This window comes from Oncorhynchus kisutch, linkage group LG25 (genome assembly GCF_002021735.2).
Source record: "Oncorhynchus kisutch isolate 150728-3 linkage group LG25, Okis_V2, whole genome shotgun sequence".
Classification (NCBI taxonomy): domain Eukaryota; kingdom Metazoa; phylum Chordata; class Actinopteri; order Salmoniformes; family Salmonidae; genus Oncorhynchus; species Oncorhynchus kisutch.
Window position 1 is genome coordinate 12,969,553 of NC_034198.2, and position 20,716 is coordinate 12,990,268.

A 20,716-nucleotide genomic window follows, 5' to 3' on the forward strand; every position below is an offset into this window, starting at 1 on the left:
ATCCCATCAGTAATCTGCACACCTGTCCTGATCATCACCTCTCCCCTTCAAAAGCTCTGACCTGACATCCATTCCCTGCCGGATCGTTAGCCATGAACAGTATGTTGTGCCATAGTATCAGCCTCAAGTTGGATAGAATTTGTTTTGTTGTTTTGTACGTCTTGCTTGCCTTCAACTTACCTCCGTTTGTTCTGTCTTCAGTTACTCACCCGGATCATTTACCCCATTCCCGCCTGGTCATCGGAGGATTCCGCTTCCCCATTGGATCCACCTATTTACTCCCATCAACTCACCACCGCTGCCCGCTACGCCACCTGGATGTATCTACCCACTCACATTCACTTGTAAATAAATACTCACCTTCTTCCTACTCTCCTTGTCCTGGTCTGCTTCTGCGTTCGATTTTGAAGAAACGTGACATTGGCAGTACGTCCAACCGGCTTCACAACCGCAGACCATGTGTAACCAGCCCAGGACCTCCACATCCGGCTTCTTCCCCTGTGGAATAGTCTGAGAACAGCCGGCCGGACAGCTGATGAAACTGTGTGTTTGCATAACCGAAGAATTACTGCACAAACTGTAAGAAACCGTCTCAGGGAAGCTCATCTGCGTGCTCGACGTACTGGGCAGATGGCCGGTGTGGGCGAGCGGTTTGCTGATCTCAAAGCTGTGAATAGAGTGCCTCATGGTGGCGGTGGAGTTATGGCATGGCATAAGCTATGGACAATGAACACAATTGCATTTTATCTATGGAAATTTGAATGCACAGAGATACCGTGACGAGATCCTGCCCATTGTCATGCCATTCATCCGCCGCCATCACCTCATGTTTCAGCATGATAATGCACAGCTCCATGTTGCAAGGATCTGTACACAATTCCTGGACGCTGAAAATGTCCCAGTTCTTCCATGGCCTGCATACTCATAAAACATGTCATCCATTGAGCATGTTTGTGATGCTCTGGATCGATGTGTATGACAGCATGTTCCAGTTCCCACCAACCTCTTTTTGGAGCTGGTGGAACCTGTGTGTGCTTGGGCTACCGTGAGCTTCCTAGTTAGGTACCCTCTGAGCTGGCTTGGGGCGTGATTGTATGTCCTCATAATATGTTATACAGAGTGACCGACTAAAGGGGAACGTACAGTTATGAATATAACTACTGTTCCCTGAAGGAGGGAACAAGGTATAACATATTTTGTCCCTGCGCCGTCAGGGAACTTGGGCTCGCTGAAGACCTGTGCTAAATTGAGGAAACTCATGCGATCCCTGGTATCAGAGCCAGGAAGGCGGGGCTTCCGAGGGCTAATCAAGACTGGTCAAGCTATGTTTTTATCATATCTTCTCAATACTAAGCTACTTCTTATCATGAAAGATATTTAGACTTAAATGTACACACTCGGGAACAGACCATTTTAAACAGAGATAGTGAGTGCTCAACTTTCAAACAATTTCCCCCACTCTTCCCAAGTAGCTGCACAGAGCAAGTTGACATTTATTGGGATGAGTCTTGTTCTGGAGGCACAGCTGAGAGATTTCCACTAGTTGGGCCTGCTGCAAAGTCAAAATTGGCTGTATATAGTAAAAATGCAGTATATAAGGTTAGGCATAAAGTTAGCAGTGGACATGAATGTACAGGTAACTGACAAAATCATGGAAACACTTCAGCGATTGAGTGATACAAAGTATATTGAAAGCAGGTGCTTCCACACAGGTGTGGTTCCTGAGTAAGGCTGTGGCGGATATGAAAATTCGTCAGCAAGTGATTATCAAGCAAAGAACTGCAGGTCTCACAGTAATTGCCGATAATTAACACCAACCGAAAAGCCAGCGCTCCCCGATGCTTCGTTGGGTGGCTTCAGCTTTCTGGAAGAACTGACGCTGGAGTAGAGAAGCAGGTACAGTGACTGAACATTTAATTTGACACAGGACAGGAATAGGGCCAGAACTGGGTAACCCAACGACATACATTAGTCAATTCTTAAGCGAGGAACAGAGCTGGGGAACAGACAGATATAGGGGAGGTAGTAACACAGGTGATTGAGTCCAGGTGAGTCCAATGAATCTCTGATGTGAATGACTAGGGAAGAAGATGTGCGTAATGATGGTGATAGGAGTGCATAGCGCAGGGCGGCCTGGCGCCCTCGAGTGCCAGGGAAGAAGAGAGGGAGCAGGCGTGACACTGTTGTAAAGAGAAACAATGTGCTTAATATTATGAAAGTTGTTAAATAAATACAGTTGGCCTAGACTATAGAAAGTGAATGGGAGCCTCCTCTTTTTAATAGAGGCCATCACTCTGTTTTCTGACGCAATTGCATAGCCTATAGAAATGTTGCGCAACATGAGCTCATGGGCTCTCATGAAGTGTTTGATTAGATTTTCGATCACATTTGCATTGATGTCATAGTGATTACAGGGACAATATATTGCTGAATACCAGGCAGTTAGAACGTTTGGTAGGCTGCTAATGACCATCAGCATTACCGTAAACGGTCACGTATAATTTCACTGCCTTCATGACTCGCAACCTCTGGTATGGTGGTAATACGGTCATGTAACAACACTATTCCTGAGTAAATTAAGCAATTAACATCCTATCATGCTTAAGGTCATGTATAAAAATGCTGGACAGGACATTATTTTGCCTACCATGTCTATGTCCCCATCCACAGGGCACGAGTGGTCACTGAATGGTTTGAATGGTTTGATGAGCATGAATACGATGTAAACCATATACCATAGCCATCTCAGTCACCAGATCTAAACCCAATTCAACAATAATGGGAGATTCTGTAGCGGTGCCTGAGACAGCATTTTCCACCAACATCAATAAAACACCAAATGATGGAATTTGTCATGGAAGAATGGTGTCACATCCTTCCAATAGCGTTCCATACACTAGAATCTATGCCATGGTGGATTGAAGCTGGTCTGGCTCATAGTGGTCCAATGCCCTCTTAAGACACTTTATGTTAGCGTTTCCTTTATTTTGGCAGTTACCTGTATTATGAAAGGACTGTGGATGTTTGGCCTGGCAAAAGCATTTCTAGAAGCTGACTGAATGGGAGCTGATCATTCTGAGTTTTTTTTATTCCGCTGGGCTCGGCAGGTCTCAGGAAGAAATGACTCATTGTCCAAGACCGAGTCAAGACAGAGTAAAAATGTATCTGACACCGAGACAAGACACTCAATTTGTGCACTCGAGACACACTGCCTACAGTCTGCTTTAAAAAAAACAATATACACTATTAACATACATAGCATATATACAGTGCATTCGGAAAGTATTCAGACCCCTTGACTTTCCCCACGTTTTGTTATGTTACAGCCTCATTCTAAAATTGATTAAATAAATAAAATGCTATTGTTAAATATGGAGACCCTGCATGGATCATTTGCTTTGAACATCATCAGACATAATATTTGTTGCTAATATAGAAATGTGTTTAATTAGTGTAGCCTTAGAGTTTCTTTGTTGTTCAATTACATTTGACATCAGTCAAAATGAATAAGAAAAAACTATTCAAAAGAATATGTTTCTGAGAAAAGCGTTAGGATACGGATTTTCTTTAAAGAGAGATCAGAAGTTTGCGTGACTCAGATGTTCCAGAGTTGTGCAGAATCACGCAGGGAAGCAATTCTTTACATTCAGCATCACTCCATCAAGGAAAATATAGTATTCTATCTTACAAAGATATCTACATATATTTCAGGATGTTGTGTATCCTGGAAATAATCAGAGTTCATGTAAACTGTATGAGATATTACCACTAGGTTTCTAAAACCACAACTCAACAAAATCACAATCTCTTTTTGTCTTGGTCTTTTCTTTTAAACATTTTAAGCACATTTTAACAGGTTGAAGACCTATCAAACACTTTTTTGTAACACTTTTTACATAGACACGGCCCTGTTGTTACTTCATATCTCAGCAATAATGCCTTGCATTATGCCTGGGAAGAAAGCACTTCAATTTGCTCAACTTGCTACTGACTCAACCATCAGCTCAACTTACCATAGTGCAAACATTTAGACTATTAGCCCCTACAGCTACAATGATGGCCTTTCATGCTAGGTTTAGGACCTCATATTAAAGCGTATAGAGACCCCAATTGATGTATAAACAGTCTAAAATGGATCTTCTTTGGTTTAGACACAAGCATCATGAAACGCCTAACCTCTAACTTCATTTTACTTTGTAAAAATCCCATTTTTGGACGTAACCTGCTTAGCACTTTGTCCATGTTGTTTCTTCCTCCATGAAAAGATGACCTCTTCTGAAATATATGGTCTAATTATTAATTTTGTGTATAGTTTCCTAGAAAAAAAGGTGTCTCAGGTTATCCCTTAGGCTCAGTTTACCCCTTAGGCTCAGCTTACCCCACTCCCCCCTACTGTGTGTGTGCACTGTTAATAATTTAGGTTAAAAAAATTATGTTGCTTTTGAGGCTGCTTGTTAAAAACTATTTATAGTTTTTCTGTCAGAACCAGCAAATCGTTTTTCATCGTAATATTGAGCCTGCAATGTATGGTTCCAGTACCACCATATTGCACTTTCACACTGTGTAGCTAGCTTGTCCTAGCTGAGACACTCTAACCTTGGTGTTGTACTATCAGATAGATCTTCCAGAACAATGCTGTAGCTTTACATTACTTATTCATCTGCTACAGGGGCTGCAAAGGCCCAGGCCAAGATCAACACTACTCTGTCTAAATAAACATGAGTGTTTATGAAAGAGATCATGGACTTTTGCCAGGGGTAAACAGTTGTGTCCTCCATCCAAATATCCGTCTGTTATACGCTGAGTGTACAAAACATTAAGAACACCTTCCATTCTTGATGCACATGTAAAACTTTTGAGTGTGAAAAACCCAGCAGTGTCGCAAAACCCAAAATGGTGCACCTGGCACCTACTCCCATACACCATTCAAGGGCACTTAAATATTTTGTCTTGCCCATTCACTCTCTGAATGGCACACATACACAATCCATTTCTCAATTGTCTCAAGGCTTAAAAGTCCTTATTTAATCTGTCTCCTCCCCTTCATCTACACTGATTAAAGTGGATTTAACAACTATTTGTGACATCAATAAGGGATCATAGCTTTCACCTGGATTCACCTGGTCAGTCTATGTCATGGAAAGACCATGTGTCCTTAATGTCTCGTACACTCATTGCAAGTCCATAGTCTATTGTCAATCGTCCCTACCCTGGGCCACTCTCCTGTCTGGGGCTTGAGAGTCTAGAGTAGCTTGGCTCCAGTCTTCGGACCTGTTGGATGACCAGATGGTCTTCCCCAGGGGTTGGCATGATAGAGGCCCAGTCTGTACAGCACCTGCAGTTGTTAGAGTGTGAAATCCGGAGGGGCATGGGAGGCCAGGCTCAGAACGTGGAGAAGAGCTTTAGGAGGCTAAACCAACCCCCAACCCTCCTCCTGGCCTACACTGCTGTGGGGATTTCCAGATGTACATTTACCTGAAAAAATCAGTGTGTAAAACTTTGGCATCTTTATGTGGAGAAAATAAGAATGTGATGATGAGTTAAACATTACCCACACTGCTTTGCTTCCTAATTTTGTCAGAGAATCTGCACTTAACTCATGTGTCAGCTCTGAGTATTATTTTATAAAGCTGCGACCAGCATTTATTTCCCCTATATCACATTATAATTGTCGCATGAATGAATCATGCCAAACGGTCAGCAGCAGATGTGCCTATTATTATTACCAAATCATGCAAGAATCAACTCTCTCATTGATGTGGAAGTGATATAGAACCGTAGGCTTCCCTGCTGCTTCAGACAGACAGAAAGCCCAAGCAAGCAGAAAATACCACAAAAACAGAGAAATATGAGAAGACAAGCCAACAGCTGTGATGGTGGGGTGAGCAGGGAGCCTGGGAACTGGCAGTGGCTGACTAGCACCTATCCTGGGGGTGGATGTGGTGGGTGAGATAATGGGGCCCTGGGTCGGGTGGGTCTCCCCGGCAGGAGCTCAGAGATTGCCTGGAGGCTGAGTGAGCTATGTGTTGTCAACAGCAAGCAGACCCAAGGAAAACGAAAGAGCAGAAGGAATATGCTCTTTCACCATGAATCAAAGCATCCTTATTCCTACTAGTCTAAGAGATTCATCCTAAGGATACAGCTCCTGCAGCACTGCCACCTGCTGAGACCGAAGCTGTCCTAATATGGACACCGTACACCATAGATTTCTGAGGACACAGCTCTCGCTTAAGTTTTCCCTTTTCATGACTCTTTCACTTGGACGTCAAACATTTAAATGACCAATTTCCCTCTGACACACTCTTTCCCTCAGCGGATATTGCAGTTTCTACATGCAGAAAATTGCTTGAATATTGATTGTGGGTTTCCATTCTCATGTGCATTGTGCTGTTTAGATGGGTTTGGTCACTGTGCCCATGCCTGTTCTGAATCAAAATGAAAATACTCTTCAGGTACAGTGTCCGTATAAGGACAGTCTCAGCAGGACTTGTCGGTCTTGTCAGGAGACTGACAACAACTGATAAGACTGACACTAGTCCAACTGAGACTGTTTTTATGTGGTGACCATACACAGGGACTCTGTTCAACCTTGTCATAGTAGTTACAGGCAGGACAGTTTTTGTTTCAACTTCACCTCTATAGAGTTTTTTTATGCTGTAACATGTCTGACCCCTTCTCTCAACCTCTCCCCTTCTCTGCCCCGCTCGTTATAGGAGATCAGCGACACAGAGATCATGGAGCTGGCACACAGTGCTTTGGGGCGGATGACAGTGATTCGTCAGATCTTTCCTCTGTGGAGGGACAGCAACGTGCGCTGCATGAGGAACAACCACCGCATCTCCTCCCTGCTCTGTGACCCACAGGAAGGATACCTACAGTCACTGGAGGTCAGTTCAACAAGGGACCTTTTCTGGCACCTTCACATCAAGGTCTTACAGTTGAAGTCGGATGTTTACATACACTTAGGTTGGAGTCATTAAAACTTGTTTTTCAACCACTCAACAAATTTCTTGTTAAAAAACTATAGTTTTGGCAAGTCGGTTAGGACATCTACTTTGTGCATGACACAAGTCATTTTTCCAACAATTGTTTACAGACAGATTATTTCACTTCTAATTCACTGTATCGCAATTCCAGTGGGTCAGAAGTTTACATACCCTAAGTTGACTGTGCCTTTAAACAGCTTGGAAAATTCCAGATAATGATGTCATAGCTTTAGAAGCTTCTGAAAGGCTAATTGACATCATTTGAGTCAGTAGGAGGTGTACCTGTGGATGTACTTCAAGGCCTACAATAAAACTCAAAGTGCCTCTTTACATGACATCATAACCTGAAAGGCTGCTCAGCAAGGAATAATTCACTGCTCCAAAACCGCCATAAAAAAGCCAGACTACGGTTTGCAACTGCACATGGTGACCAAGATCATACTTTTTGGAGAAATGTCTTCTGGTCTGATGAAACAAAAATAGAACTGTTTGGCCATAATGACCATTGTTATGTTTGGAGGAAAAAGGGGGGGGAGCTTGCAAGCCGAAGAACACCATCCCAACCATGAAGCACGGGGGTGGCAGCATCATGTTGTGGGGGTGCTTTGTTGCAGGAGGGACTGGTGCACTTCACAAAATAGATGGCGTCATGAGGGAGGAAAATTATGTGGATACATTGAAGCAACATCTCAAGATGTTGGAAGTTAAAGCTTGGTCACAAATGGGTCTTCCAAATGGACAATGACCTCAAGCATACTCCCAAATTTGTGGCAAAATGGCTTAAGGACAACAAAGTCAAGGTATTGGAGTGGCCATCACAATGCCCTGACCTCAATCCCAAAGAAGATGTGTTGGCAGAACTGAAAAAGCGTGTGCGAGTAAGGAGGCCTACAAACCTGACTCAGGTTTGTCAGGAGGAATGGGCCAAAATTCACCCAACATATTGTGGGAAGCTTGTGGAAATGTTTTACTTCAAGTTAAACAATTTTAAGGAAATGCTACCAAATGATAATTGAGTGTATGTAAACTTCTGACCCACTGAGAATGTGATGAATTAAATAAAATCTGAAATAAATCATTCTCTCTACTATTATTCTGACATTTCACATTCTTAAAATGAAGTGGTGATCCTAACTGCCCTAAGAGAGGGAATTTTTACTAGGATTAACTGTCAGGAATTGTGAAAAACGGAGTCTAAATGTTTTTGGCTAAGGTGTATGTAAACTTTCAACTTCTACTGTATATGCCCAGGGTCGAGACTCTTTCCTGACCATGTTACCTGACCAGGGGCCCTAGTCCCGAGTTATTCCTGGTCAGGAGATTTGTTCAGGAAAAAAAGTCTATCACCACATATGACATTCAGAGCCAAATTGCACTTGCGCTTCATGAATATGTTCAAGGTCGATCATAACAAATACATAAGAAATAACAAGTATGTGTATTGAATACATTTGAGTTCTATGCCAATGTTTTCTTTTACTGTTATCTGATGCTGCCAATGGGACAAAGTCAGTGACCCCTGTCACATGCTATGGCAGTGATAGCCCCAGAATTAAAGAGCCTTCTGATTGTTTAGAGTATCACTGATCCTGTGACCTGGGGGCCCCTGAGGCCCCCGAGGGTCAACAGCACATACTGTATTGTGTATCTCCTATTGCGTGACAATGGATGATGAGAAGTTACACAAGGCTGGGCTATTGACATGTGCTGGAATACAGTGACAGGTGTTTGGGGTCTGAAGGACAGATAAAGAAAAGTTGGTTGAGAGCATATAAATATAATCAATAGGAGAATGGGGATACCAATTCTTGTGATTCTATTTCTATGGTTGAGAGGACAAGGATGCTAGCGAGGCGTTAGATACCCTGTGGTTCCTATTGACTCATTGGAACGGCTGTCGTAGGTGGAAGAAGGAGAGGACCAAGGTGCAGCGTGGTACATGTTCATGATCTTTTAATTACACTGAACACTAGAACAAAAATAACAAAACGGAACATATGAAACAGTCCTGTCTGGTACAGAGACAGAGACAGAAAACAACTACCCACAACTCAAAGGCGAAAACAGGCTGCCTAAGTATGGTTCTCAATCAGAGACAACGATTGACAGCTGCCTCTGATTGGGAACCATACCAGGCCAAACACCGAGAAATACAAACATAGAACAAAATATAGAATATCCACCCCAACTCACGCCCTGACCAACCTAAAAATAGAGACATAAAAAAAGGTCAGGACGTGACACTCATTTTGTTTTGTTTAGTTGTTTTGCTTTCAGTCTCCTGAGTCTCTCAAAAGTCTTTTTTTCAGACTAAACATCCCACTCATATACATGTTTCTAGTTTACTCATCAAGTAACCTGCACTTCATTCCCCCCAAAAAATGAATCAAATTTTATTAGTCACATATGCTTCATACAAAATGCAGAGAGAAAGAAAATACTCAATAATAAATAGACAGAGTAACGATAACTTGGCTGTATACACAGGGTACCAGTACAGAGTCGATGTGCAGGGGGTGTGAGGTAATTGAGGTAGGTATTTACATATAACTAGGAATAGAGTGACTTGGCAAGAGGATAGATAATAAACATTGGCATCAGCGTACGTGATGAGTCAAAAACGTTAGTGCAAAAAGGGTCCATGCAGATAGTCTAGGTAGCTATTTAACTAACTATTGGAGGTAGATTTTTTTTTAAACTATGGGAGGTTTAAACTGTTCAGGGTTTATTGATAACAATCCAACAAATAATAGTCGGACATTCTCGCAAACTCGGTTGAGTAAACGCTGAGTACTTCCTGCAGTTTATTGTCAAGAATATGTTTTTGAATACATTACCCCTTTTGAATACATGCAGTATAGGAATCAACAAAATGACAAATGTATCATAGATACCCCTTTGATATGGCAGCTAGATAGCAGCTAGACATGATCAATCAGCCACCCAACAAAATCACACGGATGCTGCTCTCTGACATCCCTCCCCTCTGTTCCTCATTTATGTAACCAGAGGTGTCTCCGAATGGAAGAAAAAAAACTTGAACCCACCTGAACTCTCGCTATCGCTAACCGTTAGCAGATGGCCCAACTCCTCAGGGGGCTCCTATCTCAATAATTCATGAAAAAAGGGGGTTAAATGCTCTTTGATGTTAAATCACCTTCGTGACATGGCAAACGCTGGTTCATGCTGCCGGCGAACCCCGTCAGCTGTTTATCACAAAATTAGCAATTTCAACACTACTGTATCTACTTCCCCCCTGGAAAGATGTCAGTTCGCCATGTATTAACAAATTAGTCATATCCGCACGTTCACTCGGTCGGTATTTGTATTTTGTATTTATTGTGGATCCCCATTACTACTGTTCCTGGAGTCCATAAAAAATTAAGGCATTAATATACAGTACACTAATACATTTTTAAAACAGATTTCACAATACTTAAGTGTGTGCCCTCTGGCTACCACTCTAGTACAACACACAATCCAGGTGTACGTGTGTGTATAGTGTGTATGCTATGTTTGTGTGTATGTGTGTGTTTGTACCTGTGTGTGTGACTCTTCACATAAGGTGTATTTTTATCAGTTTTTTTTATCTGATTTGACTGCGTCTGTGAGTTACTTGATGTGGAATAGAGTTTCATGTAGCCATGGCTCTATGTAGTAGTATGCACTTCCCATTGTCTGATCTGGACTTTGGTACTGTGAGGAGACCTCTGGCGGCATGTCTTGTGGGATATGTATGTGTCCGAGCTGTGTGCTAGTAGTTTAAACAGACAGCTCGGTGCATTCAACATGTCAGTAATTCTTACCAAAACAAGTAGTGATGAAGTCATTCACTTCTCTACTGAGCAATGAGAGATTGACATGCATATTATTCATGTTAGATCTACGTGTACATTTAAGGGCCAGCTGTGCTGCCCTGTTCTGGGACAGTTGTAGTTTTCCCAAGTCTCTCTTTATGGCACCTGACCACACGGCAGGGCAGTAGTCCGGGTGTGACTAAACTAGGGCCTGTAGGACCTGCCTTTTTGATATTGTTGTTCTCCCCATCTTAGCTACTGCTGTATCAATTTGTTTTGACCTTAACAGTTTACAATCCAGGGTTACTCTAAGCAGTTTAGTCTCCTCAGTTTAGTCATCTCAATTTCCACATGATTCATTACAATATTTAGTTGAGGTATTTGGGGTTTAGTGAATGATTTGTACCAAATACAATGCGTTTATTTTTCAAAATATTTAGGACTAACTTATTCCTTGCCACCCATTCTGAAACTGACTGTAGATCTTTGTTAAGTGTTGCAATGATTTTACTCGCTGTTGTAGCTGACTTGTATAGTGTTGAGTCATCCGCATACATAGTGTAGACACACAAGCTTGATTTACTCAGAGCCAGTAGCAGGTCGTACTGGCGTACACCAAATCACTTCCACAATGTGGCGTTCCATTCCACTTCTCTGGGTGACATTGTGTTTGACTGAGATCGCTGATCACAGATCTCTTGATTGAGGCTTCTAAAGGGGTCACTTGTTGATCTCTGGTTGAACCTCTTGCATCAAACCTGTTGTGATAGTGAAGTAATCTGAAGGTTATTCTCAAAAACACAGAGATCAGGACAGGCCACACACAGCTAACAACAAGGCGGAGGAGAGGACTGAAGAAGGGTGACACGGGCACGGGGAGAAAACATAGGGAGAATGCTCGTTGTTGTTGTTCTTGCCTTCTCTGTCAGTGATAGAGAGATTTAGGTCCAGGGGGTTGGGATTGATGGGGACGTTGTAGCCAGTGTCGCTGTCCCAGGTCTTCAGTTACAAACTACCCAGCAGATGCAGTCCGCAGCCCAGCCTTAGTTAGCCCTGCTCAGCTTTAGCCCTGCCTCGACTTAGTTAGCCCGGCTCATAGTTGTCCTTGAGGCTTCTACTCTGGCCACAGACTAGTGTAGACAGCTCTATGCATTACTACACTCTAGTAGGCCTGCACATTGTTGGCCTGATCCTCATCCATATGTCATGTTCACACTCTAAAATGACAAAAGGCATAATAATTAAGTTATCATATCATGATGTGGGGTGAATGTGTGCCATAGCCTATAGTATTATCATGCGGATGCAGCTCCATGTTGTAACCTCTACAGGATCGGTGTGTCCCCCATGGGACGGTTGATCTAATGTAGGCTAATGTGATTAGCATGAGGTTGTAAGTAACAAGAACATTTCCCAGGACATTGACATATCTGATATTGGCAGAAAGCTTAAATTCTTGTTAATCTAACTACACTGTTCAATTTACAGTAGCTATTACAGTGAAATAATACCATGCTATTGTGAGGAGAGTGCACAGTTATGAATTTGAAAATGTATTAATAAACCAATTAGGCACATTTGGGCAGTCCTGATACAACATTTTGAACAGAAATGTGATGGTTCATTGGATCAGTTTATACACTGCTGCCATTGAGTGGCCAAAATCTCAAGTGCGCCTGGGATGGAATAATACATTATGGCCATCCTGTTGCATTTCAAAGATGATGGTACAAAAAAATATATTTTACCAGTTCTAATGTGGTATATTCTCCTACATTCATTTCACATTTCCACAAACTTTAAAGTGTTTCCTTTCAAATGGTATCAAGAATGTGCATGTCCTTGTCCTGAGCTACAGGCAGTTAGATTTGGGTATGTCATTTTTTTTTTTTTTAAAGGGGCAGATTCTTAATGTTGCTTTTCCAATGTGGTGGAGAAGGGAGACGGCATGAATTGTCAGTGCAGAGGATGTCATTATCATAGCCTAGTGTGATGTCTGCGTCTTCTGCCTCTGAAACAGTTGGACTGCTCCGCTGCTTATTTGTCACTGTGCGTTTAGTTTCTGCTCCATGGCGCTGGGTTGACTCTGGAGCTGGACTCACATCTGGTCAAGGGGACTGTCATGCTGTGTGTCACTTTGATAGGGGCGTGTGTGTATATGTGTCTGTGTGAGTGTGCGTGGGCGTCTTGCGGGCCTGCGTGCGCCATGCGGGCGCGCATGCACGTGTGTGTCTGTCTGAGAGTGTGAATGCATGTGTGTTTTGGGGGGCCTCATGTGGGGCTCATTCAGCCCAGCGGTTCCTGATGTCCCCAGCTGTGTCCCACTCCCAGTCAGAGTGCCTTCTATTCCCGGAGGTAATTAGGATTAGCACCCCTTCACTCCCCATCAGAGCCAGAGCAACATCTGTGGTGCTGCTAAGAGCAATAACCACAGGGCTCTGTTTATGAAGCTTTTCTGAGCTTTGTTTATGCAGTACCTTTCCATGTCCTCATGCCGCACATACAGACAATACCCATTGGAAATCCTGGTCCTATTAAAACATCAAAACACACCAGTCCTACCATTCCTTAATGGTGCAGCTTCAATTTTACTTTTGTACACTGAATAGGTTGTGCATCAACAATGATTTAATCACATATCAATGTTTAACTGGTTTCCATGGTCTCCAATCTCTGTTGTGTGTGTTTTCAACAGAGATCCTGGAAATGTATTGTTTAATACAACATTTTACAATTGTATCCGTTTCTAGAATGACCAAGATGGTTGATTTTCAGTTATGTTGCTATGATGCCAATGTCCATTGTAGAGTTCTATATCTAATTCTATGCTGTTTTCTCCCTCCTCACTCTCTCTATATGCCTTTGACTGTCTGTACTTCAGGTGTCCAACCTGTACCTGTATGACAGCGTGCTGGCTCTGGCCAATGCCTTCCACAGGAAGTTGGTGGACAGGAAGTGGCACAGCATGGCCAGTCTCAACTGCATCAAGAAGTCCACCAAGCCATGGAACGGAGGCTGGTCCATGCTGGAGAACATCCAGATGGTAAATATAGTACAACATTTTAGTTCAGAACATGAATATGAACCTTTTTCTATATATATATATATATATATATATACAGAGGCTTGCGAAAGTATTTTTCCCCCTTGGCATTTTTCCTATGTTGTTGCCTTGCAACCTGGAATTAAAATGGATTTTAGGGGAGTTGTATCATTTGATTTACACAACATGCCTACCACTTTGAAGATGCAAAATATTTGAAATAAATAAGACAAAATAAATAAGACAAAAAAAACAGAAAACTTGAGCGTGCATAACTATTTACCCGCCCAAAGTCAATACTTTGTAGAGCCACCTTTTGCAGCAATTATAGCTGCAAGTCTCTTGGGTCTCTATAAGCTTGGCACATCTAGCCCCTGGGATTTTTGCCCATTCTTCAAGGCAAAACTGCTCCTTCTCCTTCAAGTTGTATGGTTTGAGGACTGGGCTTTGACTTGGCCATTCCAAGATATTTAAATGTTTCCCCTTAAACCACTCGAGTGTTGCTTTAGCAGTATGCTTAGGGTCATTGTCCGGCTGGAAGGTGAACCTTCTCAAATCTCTGGAAGACTGAAACAGATTTCCCTCAAGAATTTCCCTGTATTTAGCACCATATATAATTCCTTCAATTCTGACCAGTTTCCCAGTCCCTGCCAATGAAAAACATCTCCACAGCTTGATGCTGCCACCACCATGCTTCACTATGGGGATGGTGTTCTCAGGGTGATGAGAGGTTTTGGGTTTGCGCCAGGCATAGCGTTTTCCTTGATGGCCATAAAGTTCAATATTAGTCTCATCTGACCAGAGTACCTTCTTCCATATGTTTGGGGAGTCACCCACATTCCTTTTGGCGAACAACAAACGTGTTTGCTTATTTTTTTCTTTAACTTCTTATGGTATAGGGGACGGTTGCGTCCCACTTGGGAAAAAACAGGGAAAATGCAGCGCGGCAAATTTTTTAAAAATGACATAAAACTCAAACTTTCATTAAATCACACATGTAAGATACTCAATTAAAGCTACACTCGTTGTGAATCCAGCCAACATGTCAGATTTTAAAAACGCTTTTCGGCGAAAGCATAAGAAGCTATTGTCTGATTATAGCCCAATAGTAAACAAAGAGGGTAGCATATTTCAACCCTGCAGGCGCCACACAAAACACAGAAATAAAATATAAAACATGCATTACCTTTGACTTGAATGGGATTTGTCCCAGAGAGGCTAAAATGTTAGCATGTGGAAACAGTGCCAGGTAAACTAAACTAAACCATGAATTGCTGTCATACCTTGTCCATAGAATGCTTACTGGGTAAGGAACCCAATATGTCATTTTGTAATTTGGGTGAGCTATCCCTTTAAGGTCAACGACATCATGAACTTCACCCAGTACCAGGACATTTTGGCCAAACATCTGGTTGTCTCTGTCAGGAGGTTGAAACTTGACAGTAAGTAGATCTTCCAGTAAGACAATAACCCCACGCACACATCAAAATCTGCAAATAAATGTCCCCAAAATCAACATCAGTCTCTGGACTTGAACCCCATTTTAAACCTGGGTTTTGAATTGAAGAAAGCAGTCCATAAGCATAGACAAAGGATGTCAAGGGTCTGGAAATATTCTTTATGGAGGAATTGTCTAAGATCACTCCCAATGTTTTCTCCAATCTCACAAAACATTTTAGAAAAATGCTCAATGCCGTTATCCTCGCAAGATGAGGTTTTGAAAATAGGGTTGTCAATAGTTTTGCCCCACATACATTTTGCAAAAATAAATTATTACTCGTTTAACAAATTCTCTTTCTCTGAGCAATTGTATTAGTATAAAATAATATAATTTTCCAATTTCTTTTCCATAAAATATAGCTCAGTATTTGGATTATTTCTCACCTATTGTCTTTTTTGCTCATCTTTACCAAGGGTGCCAATAATTTTGGGCTTGACTGTATTTGTCTCAGAGAAATTGGCCTGTCCCTAGCACAGTGACATTGGTTCAAACATGCAAACTGATTCAACCACAATATTAATTGGCTCACATGCTGACCAGACCGGACACGTCGCGTGCACGAGCGTCGCAAAATAAATGTAGAAAACCATGTTATTCAATTATTGCACCCACACTGCTCACGTGCGCCAACGAGCGTCTGCGATGCCAAGGGCTAAAATAGAAGTCATTCCTATTTCTGATGCAGATCGCGCTGCAAGTCCTGCCTCTCCCATCTCCTCATTGGTTTATAGAAGCAGGTACCCATTGAAAGACTAAATGTTTTGCCGGTCGTCGTGGTAATACTATGAGAGTGTAGATGCCAATCACTATATAAGTTCAAAGATGAAAAGCCTGGAAGGAGAAGAGATGAAAAACGATTCAGTTGGCCGTTTTATGTGTGGATTAATTGTCGGAGTACCTGTGCATTTCAGTTAAAATAACAATCAATGTTTATATCCCAGGACAAATTAGCTAGCAACAGCAAGCTATCTAAATAGGACAAATTAGCTAGCAAGTGCAAGCTAACGAGCTAAATTGCCATACATGTTTAATGCTTCGACCTGTCCCCAAATGAATGTCATTGGTTCAGAGTTTGTTTTGATATTTTAACCTGCATGTCATGATCACGTTTGGTTTAGGGGACAAAATAAATGTATGCACGATAGCGCACGCGCGCAGCCAATTTGGGTTCCATGTTAGGGAGTGCACCGATTTCATTATGGACTTGATATTAAAGGACTATTTAAAGCAGGATGGCGATGACAGAGATGGTCGCCTTTCTTCGATTCCTTTGGAAACTACGCAGTATTTCGTTTTTTTATGTATTATTTCTTACATTGTTAGCTCAGAAAATCTTAAGTGTTATTACATACAGCCAGGAAGAACTATTGGATATAAAAATTACGTCAACTTACCAACATTATGACCAGGCACACGACTTTCTCGAAGCGAATCCTTTGTTTGGACCACCACCCAGGACAGTGGATCTAAGAAGCCGACCCAAAAAATGACTTGTGTCATGCACAAAGTAGATGTCCTAAATAACTTGCCAAAACTATAGTTTGTTAACAAGAAATTTGTGGAGTGGTTGAAAAACTAGTTTTAATGACTCCAACCTAAGTGTATGTAAACATCCGACTTCAACTGTAGATATTATTATTCCTCCCTTTAGATGTGTGTATTAGGTAGTTGTTGGGGAATTGTTAGATTACTTTTGATATATTACTGCACTGTCGGATCTAGATGCACAAGCATTTCACTACACTCACATTAACATCTGCTAACCATGTGTATGTGACCAATCACATTTGATTTGACAGTTGGTCTTGTCATGACACTGAGACCTCACTCTAGAAATTGAAACGATATTATCTCTCTCTTTCTGCCTCCCTCTCTCTCTCCTCACAGGGACATATCACAGGTCTCACAGGAACAATGGATTTCAAAGCGAATGGATCCAATTCTCATGTTCAGTTTGAAATTCTGGGCACTAGCTTCAGCGAGACGTTTGGAAAAGACGTGAAAAGGGTGAGTATGATGATTCCGCTACTAATGTGCATACCTCCTTTGGCTCAAGATGTCTTTAAGTCTGACAGATGTTTTTGAGTTTGTTCTCCTCTGCGCAGTTCTGAAGCTACGGACCTCTGTGGTACTACCCAGTGGTATTGCAGCACAGCAAGCCTCTACAAAGTAGTCAGTAAACCATTTCTTTAAAACAGAGGCGGTTATGGCCCATAAATTGCTGGCAGCGATTTCTGAGGTGTCTTGGGTTGGGTTTCTTAGCACACAGAAATTGAAAGTGTGGAAACCCTGTGGAACATGGTGCAGTCCTTGAGGCAAAGCATACACAACAATCTGCCAGGATACTGTTGGTTGTCTCTTTAAATTGTACTGAGAAATGTAATATACTCTACAATATCTAGGTTATTTCTACATTGCTGGAAAAAAAAATAGGTTAACCGGCATGATTGAAATTCTCTATGTAGGTTTGTGTTCTATAATGCAAATTGTCATCGGTGGTGGAAAAAAATACCCAATTGTCATATTTGAGTAATAGTAAAGACACCTTAACAGAACATGACTCAAGTAAAAGTGAAAGTCACCCAGTGTAACAATGTTTGCTGAGAGTCGGGAAGCAAGTTCAGGGAGTGAGTGTTTTAATAAATAAATACAACCTTGTACAAAATAAGAAACACAAACAACGCACAGACATGATACAGGAACAGAAACAATAACGCCTGGGGAAGGAACCAAAGGGAGTGACATATATAGGGAAGGTAATCAGGGTGAGTCTGATGACGTGCAGGTGCGCGTCAGGTGGGCGCCATAACGAGCAGCCTGGTGACCTAGAGGCCGGAGAGGGAGCACAAGTGACACCCAGCAAAATTCTACTTGAGTAAACGTCAATGTATTTGATTTGAAATACACTTAAGTATCAAAGTAAATGTAATTGCAAAATATACTTAAGAATCAAAAGTATAAAACATTTGAAATGTATTTTAGTTTTAAAATTGTGGATAGCCAGGGGCACACTACAACACTTCGACATCATTTAAAAAATAAAAAATGTGTGTTTAATGAGTCCACCAGATCAGAGGCAGTAAGCATGATATGGGATGATCTGTTGATAAGTGTGAAAATGTGAAAATGTTTCTGTCCTGCTAAGCATTCAAAATGTAACGAGTACTTTTGTGTTTCTGGGAAAATATATGGAGTAAAAAGTACATTATTTTCCTTAGGAATGTATTGAAGTAAAAGTTTGTGAAAATATAAATAGTAAAGTACAGACACCCCAAAAAATGTATTAAGTAGTACTTGAAAGTGTTTTTACTTAAGTACTTTACACCACTGATTGTCATATGCTAAGATGTGTTTTTCTTAACAAAAATATAAATAACATAATGCATAACGTTATATGAGTATAGAAACATTAGGAACACCTTCCTAATATTGAATTGCAACCCCCTTTTTGCCCTCAGAACAGCTTCATTTCATTGTGGCATGGACTCTACAAGGTGTTGAAAGCATTCCACAGGGATGCTGGCCCATGTTGACTCCAATGCTTCCCACAGTTGTGTCAAGTTGGCTGGATGTCCTTTGGGTGGGGGACCATTCTTGATAAACATGGGAAACTGTTGAGCGTGAAAAACCCAGAAGTGTTGGAGATCTTGACACTTAATATTAATGTTCCTAAATTTTTGTACGCTCAGTGTATATAAACACAGGAAAATCTGTTTTTTTGACTGCACTGGGACTTTAAGACATAAACACACCAATGTGTAGCCTCTCATATATTAACATACTCCTATACTGCTGTGACATTTTTGCATTTCTATTGCAAACATTATTTCAGCTAATGTAGTACTGTGCTTTTTTCTGATCAAACGCCAGTCAGTACAGTGTCAATCATCCTGTAATGACAACTGTAGGACAAGCAGCAACAGGGTCACTGTCAACACAGCTCACACTGTATATGGCCGGAGAAGCACACACTGTAGGCTGTCTCTCAAATAATACCCTATATTCCCCATATAGGGCATTATTTTCGACAAGGGTCCTATTCAGAACCCTCTGTGTGTCTAGTCAAAAGAAGTACACTCATTTGGGAATAGGGTATTAATTGAGACACAGACGCTGTCTGCTCCTCTGTCCCATTGGGGAGACTCCTCTGTGTCTCCTGACTAGAGTGTATTATGCGGTTACACTCTTATTCTGAGATGCCTTCACTGGCGCTTGCTCAGGAGAGGACACTCCTGACTAGAGTGTATTATGCGGTTACACTCTTATTCTGAGATGCCTTCACTGGCGCTTGCTCAGGAGAGGACAGCCATCACTAAAAGGAGGGATGCCTGTCAGATGTAAACGTCTACATATGACTCCCCAAATAACAAGGCCATGCTCCATGACTGGGAGAAATGTCAGCCATTGCCCAACGGCGATTCGTCTTTGAATTGTTAGGGGGAAAGTGTCGAAAAGTACTGTGTCGAGTAAATAGCCTGGTTTCAAGTGCTTTTCTTCTTTATATATTTGTTATTTTGTGACATTTTATAGGTTTTTCGTATTGGTTGGTTTGTGTACCTTCCATCATGGAGAACAAGTCAAATAAATGACATGGAAGTGGAATGAGTCAGACCTGTGGTAATGAAGATTTAATCACCCGGCATTCCAACTTGAATTATGAACCCAGTGTATCACATTATGGCCATTAGGGTCCACGGGCCATAAGCCACACACACACACACACACACACACACACACACACACACACACACACACACACACACACACACACACACACACACACACACACACACACACACACACACACACACACACACACACACACACACACACACACACACACACACACGCGCCCGCACAAACACACACCATTTTGCTGTGGCTCCCCTTCATCCCATGGACATGTATTACTTGTATTGAAAGGAAAGGACAGCTAATGGCACGTCAAGTGCACTCAGTCCTGTTGTTGTTCATTATTACTGGGCCGGTCTCCACCACTTTCCAACAAACTAGGCTATTACCCCCTGAGAAGAGATGAATATATTTAGCTAACTTAATCCTGCCTCTGGTATGGATTCTAATAGTCCTATGTCTGTTGTTTGACATCCGTCACGTAACCTTAGAAGTGTGGAGCTGTAAACACACAATGGTATAAACCCGTGACCAAGTGGTTACATATACTGAGAGGTTTCTAATGTTGTGTTACATGTTCCAAGCTGAAAATGTCTGTTTGGTTTCTTAATATTTTGCTCATCTTTGATTTTTCACATTCTCTTTATCTAAATCTCCATCTCCATCTGTACCTGTCGGCGCCTCTACCAGGCTATTTTTCACAAAGCAAACGCTTCGCTCAGATGAAACGTCTCCATAGATTAGACCTAAATGGAGA

General features: G+C 41.7%; 1 protein-coding gene across 2 annotated transcripts in view; it reads left to right on the forward strand.

The window, feature by feature from the left end:
* The window catches only part of LOC109870608 (glutamate receptor ionotropic, delta-1-like), a 411,408-nt gene that overhangs the window by 335,192 nt on the left and 55,500 nt on the right, over window positions 1-20,716 (forward strand). For both annotated transcript variants that reach the window (XM_031805099.1, XM_020461182.2), the window contains exons 6-8: window positions 6,714-6,887; window positions 13,665-13,826; window positions 17,215-17,334. In XM_031805099.1, coding sequence (XP_031660959.1) covers window positions 6,714-6,887; window positions 13,665-13,826; window positions 17,215-17,334 — 456 coding nt within the window. The remainder of the gene's footprint in view (window positions 1-6,713; window positions 6,888-13,664; window positions 13,827-17,214; window positions 17,335-20,716) is intronic.